This window comes from Indicator indicator, chromosome 32 (assembly GCF_027791375.1).
Source record: "Indicator indicator isolate 239-I01 chromosome 32, UM_Iind_1.1, whole genome shotgun sequence".
NCBI classification, from domain to species: domain Eukaryota; kingdom Metazoa; phylum Chordata; class Aves; order Piciformes; family Indicatoridae; genus Indicator; species Indicator indicator.
In genome coordinates, this window is record NC_072041.1 from 431,049 (window position 1) to 443,494 (window position 12,446).

General features: G+C 64.9%; 2 protein-coding genes across 2 annotated transcripts; both read left to right on the forward strand.

Annotated features, from left to right (window-relative positions):
- The first annotated feature begins 1,109 nt into the window (after positions 1-1,109).
- PLEKHG5 (pleckstrin homology and RhoGEF domain containing G5) lies at positions 1,110-7,388 on the forward strand. The gene is made up of 19 exons (XM_054395120.1): positions 1,110-1,167; positions 1,309-1,408; positions 1,489-1,549; positions 1,659-1,750; positions 1,841-1,977; positions 2,057-2,147; positions 3,710-3,968; positions 4,129-4,299; positions 4,374-4,469; positions 4,562-4,612; positions 4,736-4,885; positions 4,962-5,072; positions 5,143-5,292; positions 5,378-5,515; positions 5,738-5,857; positions 5,986-6,118; positions 6,189-6,304; positions 6,376-6,515; positions 6,590-7,388. Exons 1-19 carry the CDS (start codon positions 1,125-1,127, stop codon positions 7,386-7,388), a joined length of 2,958 nt encoding a protein of 985 aa, XP_054251095.1. The 5' UTR covers positions 1,110-1,124.
- A 1,230-nt stretch (positions 7,389-8,618) lies between these two features.
- Positions 8,619-11,801, forward strand: TNFRSF25 (TNF receptor superfamily member 25). Its single transcript, XM_054395094.1, has 6 exons — positions 8,619-8,648; positions 10,155-10,542; positions 10,632-10,784; positions 10,859-10,940; positions 11,030-11,097; positions 11,182-11,801. The coding sequence occupies exons 1-6, from the start codon at positions 8,619-8,621 to the stop codon at positions 11,799-11,801; spliced, it is 1,341 nt and encodes a 446-aa protein (XP_054251069.1).
- Positions 11,802-12,446: the final 645 nt, after the last annotated feature.

The window sequence follows — 12,446 nt, forward strand, 5'->3', positions numbered from 1 at the left end:
CCTGCAATCACTGCCTGTGGCCATGCTCCCCAATTCACAGGTGCCATGACAGCCACCACCGGGTTGGCCTCAGTCTTTCGGTAGGCAAGGAGGGCTGAGATTGAGGGAACAGAGTGTCCCTGCCAGGGCCAACGTGCCTCTGGGACTGGGACTGCCCTGTGGCTCAGGGTAGCGCACTGGTGGGTGCCGGGGCAGTGGGGACCGGTGGCCCCCTGGGGAGTGCGCGGGTGGTGGGAGCGCGTCAGCTCTGACCTCAGCAGCACTGGGAGGAAGGAGGGCAGGAAGCGGGGGCGGCTGGAGCAGCACGGGCGCTTCCTCCCCGCAGCAGCACGGTGCAGGCAAGCCCGAGCAGAACTGGCTCCTCCGCAGCAGGGCAGCGGCAGCAGCCCCGCTTGGGGACGAGGACACGCCGCTGGTGCTCAGGGCTCGCAGGCAGAGGCCGGTGGCACTGCCGTTTCCTGAAGCTGGGCCGGCCAGAGCCCCCAGCGAGGCGGGCACTGGCCGGGGGTCACGGGCTGGGCGCTGCGCCGGGGGCCCGGACGGGGGTTTAAAAATAACCTGCAGTGAATGCCCGGTGGGGCTGGGGCCACGGCTGCGGCCCGCACACAATCGGAGGAAACGCTCTGGCCTGCAGCATTGTTTTGCTGCAGACTGCGACTTCCGCCGCCCTGCCGCGGGGACACCGCTCTCACCGGCACCAGCGGCCCCGCTGCGGGAGGGCGGCCTCCCGGTACACAGCAAGGTACGGGTGACAGGGGTGCAGGTGGTGTCCCCCGGCCGCACACGCAGCCTTCCCAGGGCCCCTTGCTCTGTGCTGGAGTGGGAATGGGGCTCTGCAGCGCCTTGCAGCCCTGTTCTGGTCGAGCTGCCTTCCCCGTGCCCGCCCCGTGCCTGCACCGGCCTCAGCATCGTGCCAGCAGGAGGTGGCATGAGACGGGATGTCCCCGCTGCTCGTCGTGCTGCCTGTCCCTCTCGCCGGCATGCCGTAGCTGGTGGCCACCGGGCAGCCCATCCCCACCCGATGCGTGTGCCCACAGGTATGCCACCACGTGGAGTGCCTCGAGCTGAGCCACAGAGGCTCCCTCAGCCTGTGTGAGCTCTGTGACGGCCGCCTGCATGGCGCCATGCACTTCGACAGCCACATCCGCTTCAACCTGCCCCCGCAAGGTGAGCTGAGCTGCATGTGGCCAACATCGCCGCTCCCGGTGGCAGTGGGGCTGGTGCAAGGCAGGACTGGAAGTGGGACGCAGTTGGAGCTGGCATGGGGCTGGGGGTGCCAGCACAGCCCAGCTTGATGCCCATTTGCAGGCTCCATCCTGGCCCGCAACATGTCAACACGCTCCTGCCCGCCGCGCACTAGCCCTGCCTCCGACTTGGAGGAGGATGACGGTCCTGCGGACAGCAGAGGGTGAGCCTCTGGACCTGCACGTCCCCTCCACACCCCCAGCCGGTGACATCCCCATCACCTTTCCTGCCCTGTGCCCGCAGGGAGCAAAGGAGCTCGGCGCTGAAGCTGCCCAAGAAGAAGGCTTGGCGCAGGCACACAGACGTACGGCACCAGCCCCTCTCCCAGCACCATTCAGGGGTGCAGCAGTGTGGCCCCTGTGGGTGGGAGGGAGAGAGGGACCCCTGGGTGAGTGGCTGCTGCCTCCCCTCAGGACCCCAGCAAGGAATGCTTCACCCTGAAGTTCGACCTCGGCATCAACATCGAGGCGGAGATTGTGCCGGCCCTGAAGAAGAAGTCCCTGGGGTGAGTCTGCTGAGAAAAGCTGAGGGAATGGATGCAGTGACTGATGTGGGGACGGATGTGGAGACAGATGTGGGGCTCGTGTCCCCACAGGGAGATTCTGCTGCCAGTCTTTGAGAGGAAGGCAATCGAGCTGGCCAAGGTGGACATCTTCCTGGACCAGTCCCACACACCACTGTCCCTGCAGTTCGAGGCGTTCCGCTTTGGGGGGCACTACCTGCGGGTGAAAGGTGCGCTGGGGGGGGGGGGGAGGGGGGTTCAGCTGCCCCAGGGCTCCCAGTAGCCTCTGACATCCCGGTGCTCCTGCAGCCAAGCCTGGGGATGAACTGAAGCTGGAGCAGGCAGCACAGGATGCCAAGTCAGTCAGCCTGCCCATCCTGCGCCCTGCCAGCACCACAGTGCTCCTCAGACCAGAGGCAGTGACAGGATGCCAGGAGGGTGCCAACAGCCTGGTGAGTGCCAGTGCCAGCCCCAGGGGAAGGAATCAGAGGAAAAGGTGTTGGGGTGCAGCATCCCCCTACAGCCATCCTTTCTGGGGAGATGGGGACATGGGACAGCAGCACAGCGTCTCCTGAATGGCTTTGTGCAGTGTGGGCTGGAGACCCCCCTGGAGCTCCCAAGAGCCAGTCAGGCCCCTGGCTGTGCCATTCTGCCTGTGCTGTGCCATTCTGCCTGTGCTGTGCCTGGTGGTGGCACATGGGCAGTGCCCTGTGCCAGGCGTGTCAACTCAGCTGTAGGCACTGGCCCCACAGTTATGCCATCTATGGGCTGGCACCAAAGCAAAGGCAAACAGGAGCTCCAGGGGCCCAGGGAGTGGCAGCAGCCCAATGCCAGCCTGGCCCCGGGGCTCACCTTGGCCTCAAGACTCTGGCCACCAGCCCTCTTCTCACCATGGAGCCTGGAAGCTGCTGAGTGCAGCTTGGTCCTGCCCTGTGGACCCTGGCCCCAGATAAGGTGTGGGGCTGGGCTGGTCGCCACTCCCCGTGGGAGCAAGCTGAGGCTTGTGGCAAGCAGCACCGTGGGGCACACAGTGCTCAGCTCTGCACTGGCAGCCCTGAGAGTGGGAAGCTGGCTGCATGGCCAGGGCTGGTGGCCACCCGAGTTCAGCACTATGATGTCTGGCTGAAGGACCTGCATGGCCCCGGCAGGGCTGGGGGGCAGTGAGAAATCAGCCACTCCTGCAGGAATCTCGGCCCCAATCACCTTCCAGGAGGCAGGTGGGAGCCAAACCACACCACGGGGATGGGGCTGGCAGTGACTGGGGTGCCCGGGGACGTAGTGGCACGGTAAGTAACAAGGACAGTGCCTGTGGTGGCTCTCCCCAGCGGAGACCAGGGATGTGGCAGGGCGTGGGGCTTTGCCAGCAGCAGCGACGGCAGCGTGCCACATCCCGTGGTTTGGTGGCAGAGGAGAATTCTGGCCCTGCTGCCCTATGTGCCAGAGCAAGGAGATGCCAGTGGCTACATCCCCGCACGGCCTGGGTCTATGCCGGAAGGCAGCCGGTGCAGCGCTGCCCGGGCCGGCAGGAGCTGCTTGGCCGTGACCCAGCTCCCGAGGCCAGCCGGGGCTTTGATCTCGGCCGGGGGATTGTTCGGCTCGGGTTCGCTTATCTGGCGAGGAGGGAAATTAGGTTTTGGTGCTGGCCCCACCTCCTTTTGTTTCGGAGCAGCCAGGCCACAGCCTGCCCGGCTCCGGCTCCACCGTCCGAGCTGGGAGCGCAGCTGAGCAGGCATTTGGGCTGGGAGGCTGTGCCCCGCGGGATGCCCTGAGCCCCCACGCTGCCAGGGCTGCTTGCCCAGGCAGCACCCGCGGTGGCGTACCCCGGGATGCAGGTAGGCAGGTCAGTGCAGGCAGGGGAGTGTGGCCAGGGGGCCCCCGCTGCCCGTGGGTGCCATCCGGATGTCTGCCTGTCCCGCGGGTGTCTGAGGCCAGTGTTGTGCTGTGCCATGCTGCTGTCCCCAGCCCGGTGGCACAGCGGCACCCATTGCGCAGTGCCAGGTTCTGCCCTGGGGGACACCAACTGTCCCTGCTGCAGGCTCCGGGTCGGCGGAGGAAGAACATGACGGAGTTCCTGGGGGACAGCAGCATTTCCAGCCCTGAGCTGGTCCCGCACGGCGGTGGCTCCCTGCCTGCCAATGGCACTGACACTTGGAAGAACCGCGCTGCCAGCCGCTTCAGTGGCTTCTTCGGCTCTGGCACCAGCACCGGATCCTTTGGGCGGGTAGGTAGGGCATGGGGAGGGGGCCCGGGAGACACCAATGGCTATGCTGGGGAGCTGAACGGGATACCCCCAGGGCTCAAGCCACCCCAGTGCCATGGTCAGGGTGAGAGGGTCTGTGGTGTGTCCCCACCCAGCCACTCTGCCTCCTGCTTTTGGCCAGGAGTCAGAGAAGCTGGAGCAGCTGATGAGCCGACTGCACGCCTACGGCACCTTTGGGTTGCCCAAGTTGCCACCCCAGCTCTGCTTTGACCGTGATTCCTGGGAGGAGGACGGGGACGAGGCTGGCCTGGCGCTGGAAGACAGCTGGCAGCAGATCATCCAGGGTGCAGAGGTAGGGCTGGTTGGGGGGGGGATTGTGGTGGCTCTGCCTGGCCACTGGCATGGTGCTGACACTCAGCCTGGCAGGCCCTGTCACGTCGGCAGTGCCACCAACAGGAAGCCATCTGGGAGCTGCTGCACACCGAGGCCACCTACATCCGCAAGCTCAAAGTCATCACAGATGTGAGTGCCAGCGCAGCTGTTCCAGGCTGTGCTGTGGCAAGGGGCTGGGGGCTGTGGCTGTACCCTACCAGCTCCCCACTCTGTCCCCACAGCTGTTCCTCTGCTGCCTGCTGAACCTGCAGGAGTCTGGGCTGCTCTGCGAGGTGAGCTGTGGCACCAGGGTCCCCTAAGGGGCAGATGGAACCTCAGCCTGGCCACACCAGGAGGGGGAGGGTGCTGTGCCTGCCAGCAGCCTGTGTGCCAGCAGCCTGCCTCCCACCCTGCAGGTGGATGCTGAGCGGCTCTTCAGCAACATTGGCGACATCATTCGGCTGCACCGGGAGCTGTGGCGTGGCGTCATGGCCCCGGTGCTGGCCAAGGCGCGGCGGACTGGGGCTCCACTCTGCCCCATCGACTTCCTTGATGGCTTCAAGATGGTGAGTGGGGGGCCCCGTGCTGCAGCGGGGAGCTGTGCTGTGCCACACTCCACAGTGACCTCCCTGTGCCCCCCAGTTCGGCTCCCTCTTCAAGCCCTATGTGCGCTACTGCATGGAGGAGGAGGGCTGCATGGAATACATGCGGGCGCTGCTGCGGGACAGTGAGCTCTTCCGCGCCTACCTCACGGTAAGGGGAGCGGGTGGGGGTTGGTGCCAGGGCCAGGGCCAATGCCAGGGCTGACAGCTGTGTGCTGCAGTGGGCTGAGAAGCATGAGCAGTGCAGCCGCCTGAAGCTGAGCGATATGCTGGTCAAGCCCCACCAGCGCCTCACCAAGTACCCACTGCTTCTCAAGTCCGTGCTGAAGAAGACCGACGACCCACGTGCACGTGATGCCATCACCACCATGGTAAGGGGCTGGGGACCCAGGGCTGTGAGACACAGTGTGGGGTGGTTCCCCTGGCCCCTGGAACCAACCAGCTCCCTGGGTGCAGATTGGCTCTGTGGAGCACTTCATCAATGATGTCAACTCACGCATGCGGCAGCGGCAGGAGCAGCAGCGCCTGGCAGCCATCCTCAGCCGCATTGATGCTTATGAGGTGGTAGAGGGAAGCACGGATGAGGTGGACAAGGTAGGCTGGGCACAGCAGAGCTACCACCCCATGCCATGCTACTCGGTATCATCTCATGCCGTGCCACATGCCATGCCATACCATGCCACACACCATGCCATACCATGCCACACTATGTTATTTCAATGCAAGCCAAGCTAATTCATGCCATGCCATGCTACCCATTGCCATGCTATGCCCTGCTACCCTGTGCCATGTCACCCCCTGCTGTGCCCCTGGCAGCTGCTGAAGGAGTTCCTGCGGCTGGATCTGACAGCCCCCATCCCTGGCACCTCACCGGAGGACACCAGGCAGCTCCTCCTGGAGGGCAGCCTGCGGATGCGGGAAGGTAAAGACAGCAAGGTGAGGACCGTAGGGAACAGGGAGCCTTGGCCTCGGCTCCTGACTGCCCAGCCCTGCCTGCCCACCCCTGCCTGCCCACCCCTGCCCACCATGTCGACTGGTGCCCACGGCCCTGTTCTCACCCCCAGATGGATGTCTACTGCTTCCTCTTCACTGACCTTTTCCTCATCACCAAGCCTCTCAAGAAGGCTGAACGCACCAAGGTGGTCCGGCAGCCCTTGCTAGTGGACAAGGTAGTCTGCCGGGAGCTCAGAGACACAGGTGAGAAAGCGCTGGGGGCGCTGGGGGCTGCAGGAGGTCCCTGGACACTGCTGATGGCCTCTGCCTACAGGGTCCTTCCTCCTCATCTACCTGAACGAGCTGGGCAGTGCCGTGGCTGCCTACACTTTCCAAGCCAGCGGGCAGTCACTGTGCCGCAGCTGGGTCGAGGCTGTGCGCAATGCCCAGGTGAGCTGCGTGGGGGGTGGGCGGGGGTCCCCCAGGCACCTTGTGGCTCTCTGATGCCTCCCTCTCCCCAGAACCTGCTGCAGCAGCTGCGGCAGCGCCGGCGCCTGGAGGAGGCAGAGGGGGAGGAGGAGGATGGGGAGAGCAGCGCTTCGGCCGCCAGTTCACCCACAGTCCGCCGCCACGGCAGCACCAGCTCAGACTCACAGCAGTGGTAGGGAGTGGGAGGGGGCCCCCAAACAACCCCTGGCCTAGCATAGTCCCCTCCTCACCTTTTTACTCCCACAGCCTGTCCAATGGCTCCACCGAGACCCTCGCCGTGGTGGCAGTGGATTGTGGCGATGAGCTCTCCTCCCCAGACTGGGATGCAGGGCCCTTCAGCTCAGCCTCGGATGGCTCCTCTGTGGGCACCAGCGCCTCCATCAGCACTGGCACCTCTGCTGACACCCCCACCTCGGCTGAGACCCCCACTCAGGAGCTGCTGGCAGGAGCTCTGCCGGTTCCCCTGTCCCAGGGGGCAGACACCGCAGCCAGCGGCTGCCGCTCGTCCTCCATCGACAGCGCTTATGGCACCCTGTCCCCCACCTCCCTGCAGGACTTCGGCCAGCAGCCAGAGGGGGTGGCTGAGGAGGGCCGGCAGCCCCTTTTGGCAACCCCAGTCCCATGTCCCTCCTCACCCCGGCTGCGCCGCCGGATGCCTGTGCAGCTGCTGCCCTGCCCAGCCAGGGTACTCAAGTCCAAGTCCGAGGCCAACTTGCCCCAGCTCGTGCCCCCTGGCTCCCCAAGCCCCCTTAGCCAGAGCCGAAGCCTCTCTGACCTCTCTGCTGGCCCCCCCTGGACTAGCCAAGCCCCAGGCCTCCTGACTGCCCCCAGCAGCAGCAGCAGCTCCACCTCTGAGCTCTCAGAGCCAGAGGAGCCAGGGGAGAGTCCTGTACCCCTCCCAGGGGAGCTCAGCTGCAGACCTCTGCCCACTGCATACCGGACCCTCTCGGACCCCCAGGAGGCACAGCACCGCAAGCTGACGCTGGCACAGCTCTACCGGATCCGGACCACGCTGCTGCTGAACTCCACGCTGACCGCCTCGTAAGCACCCTTCTGCCTGCACGCTCCCGGAGGATGCTCCTCATGGGCTAGGTCCTGGTGCTGAGGGCATCTCTCCCTGCTCTCTGCCTTGCAGGGAGGTCTGAGAGCCGTGGAGGTGGTGAGGATGGACACGTGGCTGCACCAAGGAGCTGTTCCCGCTTCTAATCGTAGCATAACGTTGGGGCCAGGCAGAGTGAGCACTAGGTTGCCATACCAGTGGGGTCACAGAGGGGGATGCCAACCAGTCCTCGTGGTGAGGACATGCCCGGGGTGTGGTGGCATGGAGCTGCCTGCTTCTCCCTGGAGCAGGGACGGATGTGGCACACAGCTTGTGCCAAACCTTTGTCCACAGAGATGAGAGCTGGGGCCTGACCATGGTGTGCTGGGCAGAGGGCCTCGGGACATGGGGGACTGCCAGGGCCTATGAGGCAGCTCCTGTGGGTGAGGAAGGGTTGATGATGTTGGTGGTGGTGATTAGAGAAGGTGCTGAGAGGAACACAGTGTCAGTGGCACAGTTCTGTTGGTAGTGTGAGGAGGCTGGGGCTGGTGGCAGGAGGGGATGATGCTGGGCTGGGGCAGGCAGTGGCCTCAGGGTCTGGTCAGGGCAGGGTTTGCCTTGCATGTGGGTGGGCAGCAGTGGGTAGCAGCACCTGGGGCAGGAGTGCAGGAGCTGCATGGGGATGTGGTGGTGGTTGGGATGCTGGCTGCCATCCTGTGTTGGGCTGCACTCCGTGTCCTGGCTGAGCAATAAACCAGCTGGTGCAAGCTGTGCCTGCCTCACCTCTCCTTGAGCCGCAGGGCCATCTTCCAGATGGGCATGTGGCACAGCTGACAGGAGCAGAGAGCGGGGCTCAAGACGGGGACAGAGCCCTGGGGAGGGGGTCAGAGTTGCTCCCTAAGCCTCCCACATCCCCCCAGCCACGGTGGATGTGCGCCAGCGGGCAAGGGCAGGCAGCAGCCGGGCAAGGCAGCGCAGGTCCCTCCCGCACCCAGTGCTCCATCATGTGGTTCCGTACCCCCTGGTCTCACTTCCAAAAAAGCATTTCCTGCCGCGGCAGCTCTAAAAGGCTGCGTGGGGAGGGCTGCTGCTCAGTCACCACGCATCACACGCTACTGCCACCAGTGGCAGTGATGGGGTGCCAGGCACCCTGCCTGGGCGCTGAGCTGCCCTGACACCCTGCACGGCCCTGCTCCGCTCACCGCTCGGCATGACCTAGCCACGTCGGCCGCAACGATGAAGCACTGCTGCCCAGGGGTGGCTTGGGTGAGTGTGGTGGCACTGGGGTCCTGTGGATCCCTGGCACCAATTGCAAGGTCCCCCAGGGGGTGTGGAGGAGGGTGGGGTGGTGTAAGCCCAATGCCAAGAGTGCTGAAACCCTCACCCTCCACAGCGGAACGCCTGGGACTGGAGTCTGCCTTGCCAAAGTGCCCACAGAGTGGTATGGCTGGGGGCACTATGGGCACAGCCACTAAGACTGTAGGCATGGCCACAGTGACCACAGGCATGGCACGACCACAAAGACTGTGAGCATGGTCATCATGCAGCTGTGGGGGTTTAGCCACAGGCCTGCAGACAGGGCATTGCCATGGGGACAGGCTATGCCAACAGCCTGTGGGCTCAGGTCAGGACTGCCAGCGGTGGAGGCTGCTGGGGGCTGTCCTGGGCGGTGGCTGCCCTAGCACACGGGTGGTGGGAGCAGAAGCCCGGCCGCGGCCGCGTCAGGGTCAGGGGTAGCATTTGTGTGGCACAGGAAGTGGTGCCTGTCCCTTTGCCATGCAGCCCGCGGCACGACATTACTTGTGCTGAGGGCTCCCCTGTCCCCGGGCACCTGCTCCTCGCGCCGGGCCCGCTGCAGGACTCCGCCATGGCACGGCCGTGCCCAGGAGGTGACTCAGCCGTGCCGGGGCAGACGGAGCTGTGCGGGCGGGACGGGGCGGGCGCCGTTTCCAGTCCGGCGGCGAAGGGTTTAGCAGAAAATGATTCAGGCGCTAATCGGGGCCATCGCGGCCGGGAAATCCAGCCTCCGGCGAGGAATCCCCTGGCTTGCTGCCCGCCCCCCGGCACTCCCCGGGCCCCTGCCGTTCCCTCGGGCTGAAGGGTGCCAGCGCGGGCAACCCCCACCGCCCCCGCCGGGGCTGCCCGCGGAGCGGTTCTGCCGTGGGTGCAGCGCCGGCACGGCGGGGCGGGGCGGGGCGGCGCTGACCCAGTTCGGGACGCACGTACGGGGCCGATAGCATCGTGGGGAGCATGAGGCAGGCACGGCTTCCTCCCGGGGAGGAAATCGCCTCCTCTGCGAGGAAGAGCAGCCCCAGGAAAGGCAGAGCCGGCAGCGTTTAACCCTCCCGCGACCGGCTGTCGGCACCTCCCTGTGCTGTCAGCCCAGGGGCACCGGGTCCCTTGTCCCCACTGCTGCGCCAGGGAGCAGGTGACAGTATCCCAGCAGAACACACGGCAGGGTGGCACAGTGCCCCTTTATACTCGTGCCACCAGCAGGAAGCTGCTTGCCCAGGTGCAGGGGGAACATGTGGCGCAGAGGCTGCCATTGGGCACTTCTGGAGCTGGGGCCTCACACTTGCACAGCTCTGGAGCATGGGGCTATGGCTGCAACCATCCCACCTGGCACAGGCACTGGTGTCCATGTGGCATTGAGTTGGGCTTGGCTCTGCCTCTGGTAGCCCAGCACATGTGGCTTGCAGGGTGGGGAGCATATGGGGGCACGGCCCCTGGAGTGCTCTGGCTGCTGCATCCCTGCTCTCTCCCTGCCCACAGGTGATCCTGGCAGTGCTGTGGCTGGCACTGAGTGAACCACAGACCCCACCATGCCAGGACAGGCATGCTACCAGACGCCCCTGTCCTGCTGGCATGAACTGGGTCAAGGAGGCTTGTGGGTGCTGCACCCAGTGTCCTGCAGGTGAGAGCTGCCTGGCTAGTGTGTCATGGCATGGCCAGTACAGCATAGTACAGCACGCCATGGCACACTGGACCACAGGTGCCCATGTTCCCTGTCACCCTGCTGTCCCTGCAGGGACGTTCCTGTACAAACCCTGCTCAAGCCTTGGCAATGATAGTGTCTGCAAAACCTGCTCTCCTGGCACCTTCCGTGCCCAGCCCAACACCTTCACCAAGTGCCAGGCTTGCTATGAGTGTGACCAGCAAGGTGAGCTAGCAGCAAGCCGCCCTGTGCCATGCTGCACCATGTCATGCTGTGTCCTGCAGCACCCTGCCACTCACTACTGCCTTCTGCAGCTTTCCAGAGCGTGCTGAGCAACTGCTCAGCCACCAGCAACGTCGCCTGCGGCTGCAGGCCTGGGCACTTCCGCAGCTGCCTCGATGAGCAGTGCACTGAGTTCTCCTGCCTGCAATGCCAGACCTGTGCTGGGCGCCTTGTCCAGCGACCCTGTGAGTGCTTCTGGCCAGCCCGTGGTGTGCCCCCACGAGCTGTGCCCCCCTCTGCAGCTGTGCCCTTTCCCCAGGCTCAGAGACACAGGACACACTCTGCGGCAGCTGCAAGCCTGACTTCTACACCGAGGGTGGTGAGTGCCGGCCATGCCCCACGTAAGTTCTGACCTGCCCTGTGCCTCAGCCAGGAACACAGGTAGGGACCATGGCACAGCATGGTGCCCACAGCTCCCCTCTTCTTGCAGGACCACCCCAGATGCATGTGGGAAAGAGTGCCAGCGGGCATGCAGCGGCAGCGACAGCAACAGCCAAGGTACAGGTTGGTGGGGCTGGGGGCAGGGGCTTGGGGGGCACTGTGCTGGCTGGCTGATGGGCAAGTTCTTTCTCCTCCTTGCAGGCTCAGGGCTAGAATACATTCTGCTGGCATTCACTGGGCCCCTGTTCCTGGGTGCCCTCGCCATCTACCACAAGAGGAAGCAGCTCTGGCACAGTACCTCATCAGGCAGCCCCCATCCCACAGTGCAGGCAGCCAACCCCACAGCCTGGGCCATGCCATTGTACCAGGACAGTGCCCAGGTGGGTGACAGCATTTGCTGGACCCAGTCGTGCTCCTCCCAGGTGACAAAACTTGCTGCTGGCATGGGGAGGCAGAGCCCCAAGCATGACGCCTTGCTGCAGAAGCCTGGTGGCACAGCATGGCCGGGAGGTGAGGTGGGACCCTCCTCCCCTCTGGAGCCCAGAGCCACCCTGCTGCAGGGCAGCCAGCTCTACAGCATCATCGATGCAGTGCCAGTGCGGCGTTGGAAGGAGTTCATGCGGGTGCTGGAGCTGCGTGAGGCAGAGATTGAGCTGGTGGAGCTGGAGGTGGCCCATGTCCGCGACCAGCAGTACGAGATGCTGAAGCGCTGGTGCCAGCAGACCAGTGCCACCCTCGACCACGTCTTCACCGCCCTGGAGCGCATGGAGCTGTCTGGCTGTGCAGAGGCGCTGCGCCGAAGCCTGCTGGTGGGCCCCTGAGCCCTCTGGCACTGCGGCTCTAGCACAGGGAGGTCCAGGCACCTTCCTGGCTCACCATGTGCCTTGGCTCAGACGTACCCTTAAGTATTGTTACTTATGCCGTGTAGACATTTTATGTCAGTTTTATGTCCCCTCCCCACCCACCTGCCCTCTCCTATTTATGGGACCTGCATGCTGGCTGCCAGCCGCTCGCAGGACGAGCAGGCACCGAGCCCGCTGTGAACTCATGGGATAGTTCTCGAGGCCGCCCACCGCTGGGTGCGCCTGCCCTGCCCCAATAAAGTGGCACGTTTACCAGCCCCTGGCCCTTCTTCCCAGGGATGCATCAATCCATCTGGGCACCGGGGTACCGCTGTCAGCAGGGCCACCACTGGTGATGGGGCCACCACAGGTGATGGGGCGATGTGGATGGTGGTGATGATGTGGCTGGCGGGAGGTGGTGTGGATGAGAGGGGCACTGTGGTGCGGGCAGGAGGTGACATGGGCGCCCCAGGAAGGCGCGGGGCACTGCTGGCAGGGTTTATCGTTTTAATTGCTGGAAAGGCAGGTGGTCCGGGGCGGAGGCCGCGAGCAGCCTTCAGTGGCTCCAGAGGTGGGAGGGGCAGGAGTGGAGGCAAGTGTGCCACAGCCGCAAGAGTGAGATGC

What these genes read in the sequence shown, in the direction of transcription:
- PLEKHG5 (XM_054395120.1), top strand. Translation starts at nt 1,125, where the DNA reads ATGCACTTCGACAGCCACATCCGCTTCAACCTGCCCCCGCAAG. An exon ending in CTGAAGAAGAAGTCCCTGGG is followed by an intron (nt 1,751 to 1,840) that starts GTGAGTCTGCTG and finishes GTGTCCCCACAG; the next exon opens with GGAGATTCTGCTGCCAGTCT. An exon ending in AGTCTGGGCTGCTCTGCGAG is followed by an intron (nt 4,613 to 4,735) that starts GTGAGCTGTGGC and finishes CCCACCCTGCAG; the next exon opens with GTGGATGCTGAGCGGCTCTT.
- TNFRSF25 (XM_054395094.1), top strand. Translation starts at nt 8,619, where the DNA reads ATGAAGCACTGCTGCCCAGGGGTGGCTTGG. An exon ending in GCTGCCCAGGGGTGGCTTGG is followed by an intron (nt 8,649 to 10,154) that starts GTGAGTGTGGTG and finishes CCCTGCCCACAG; the next exon opens with GTGATCCTGGCAGTGCTGTG. An exon ending in CTATGAGTGTGACCAGCAAG is followed by an intron (nt 10,543 to 10,631) that starts GTGAGCTAGCAG and finishes TGCCTTCTGCAG; the next exon opens with CTTTCCAGAGCGTGCTGAGC.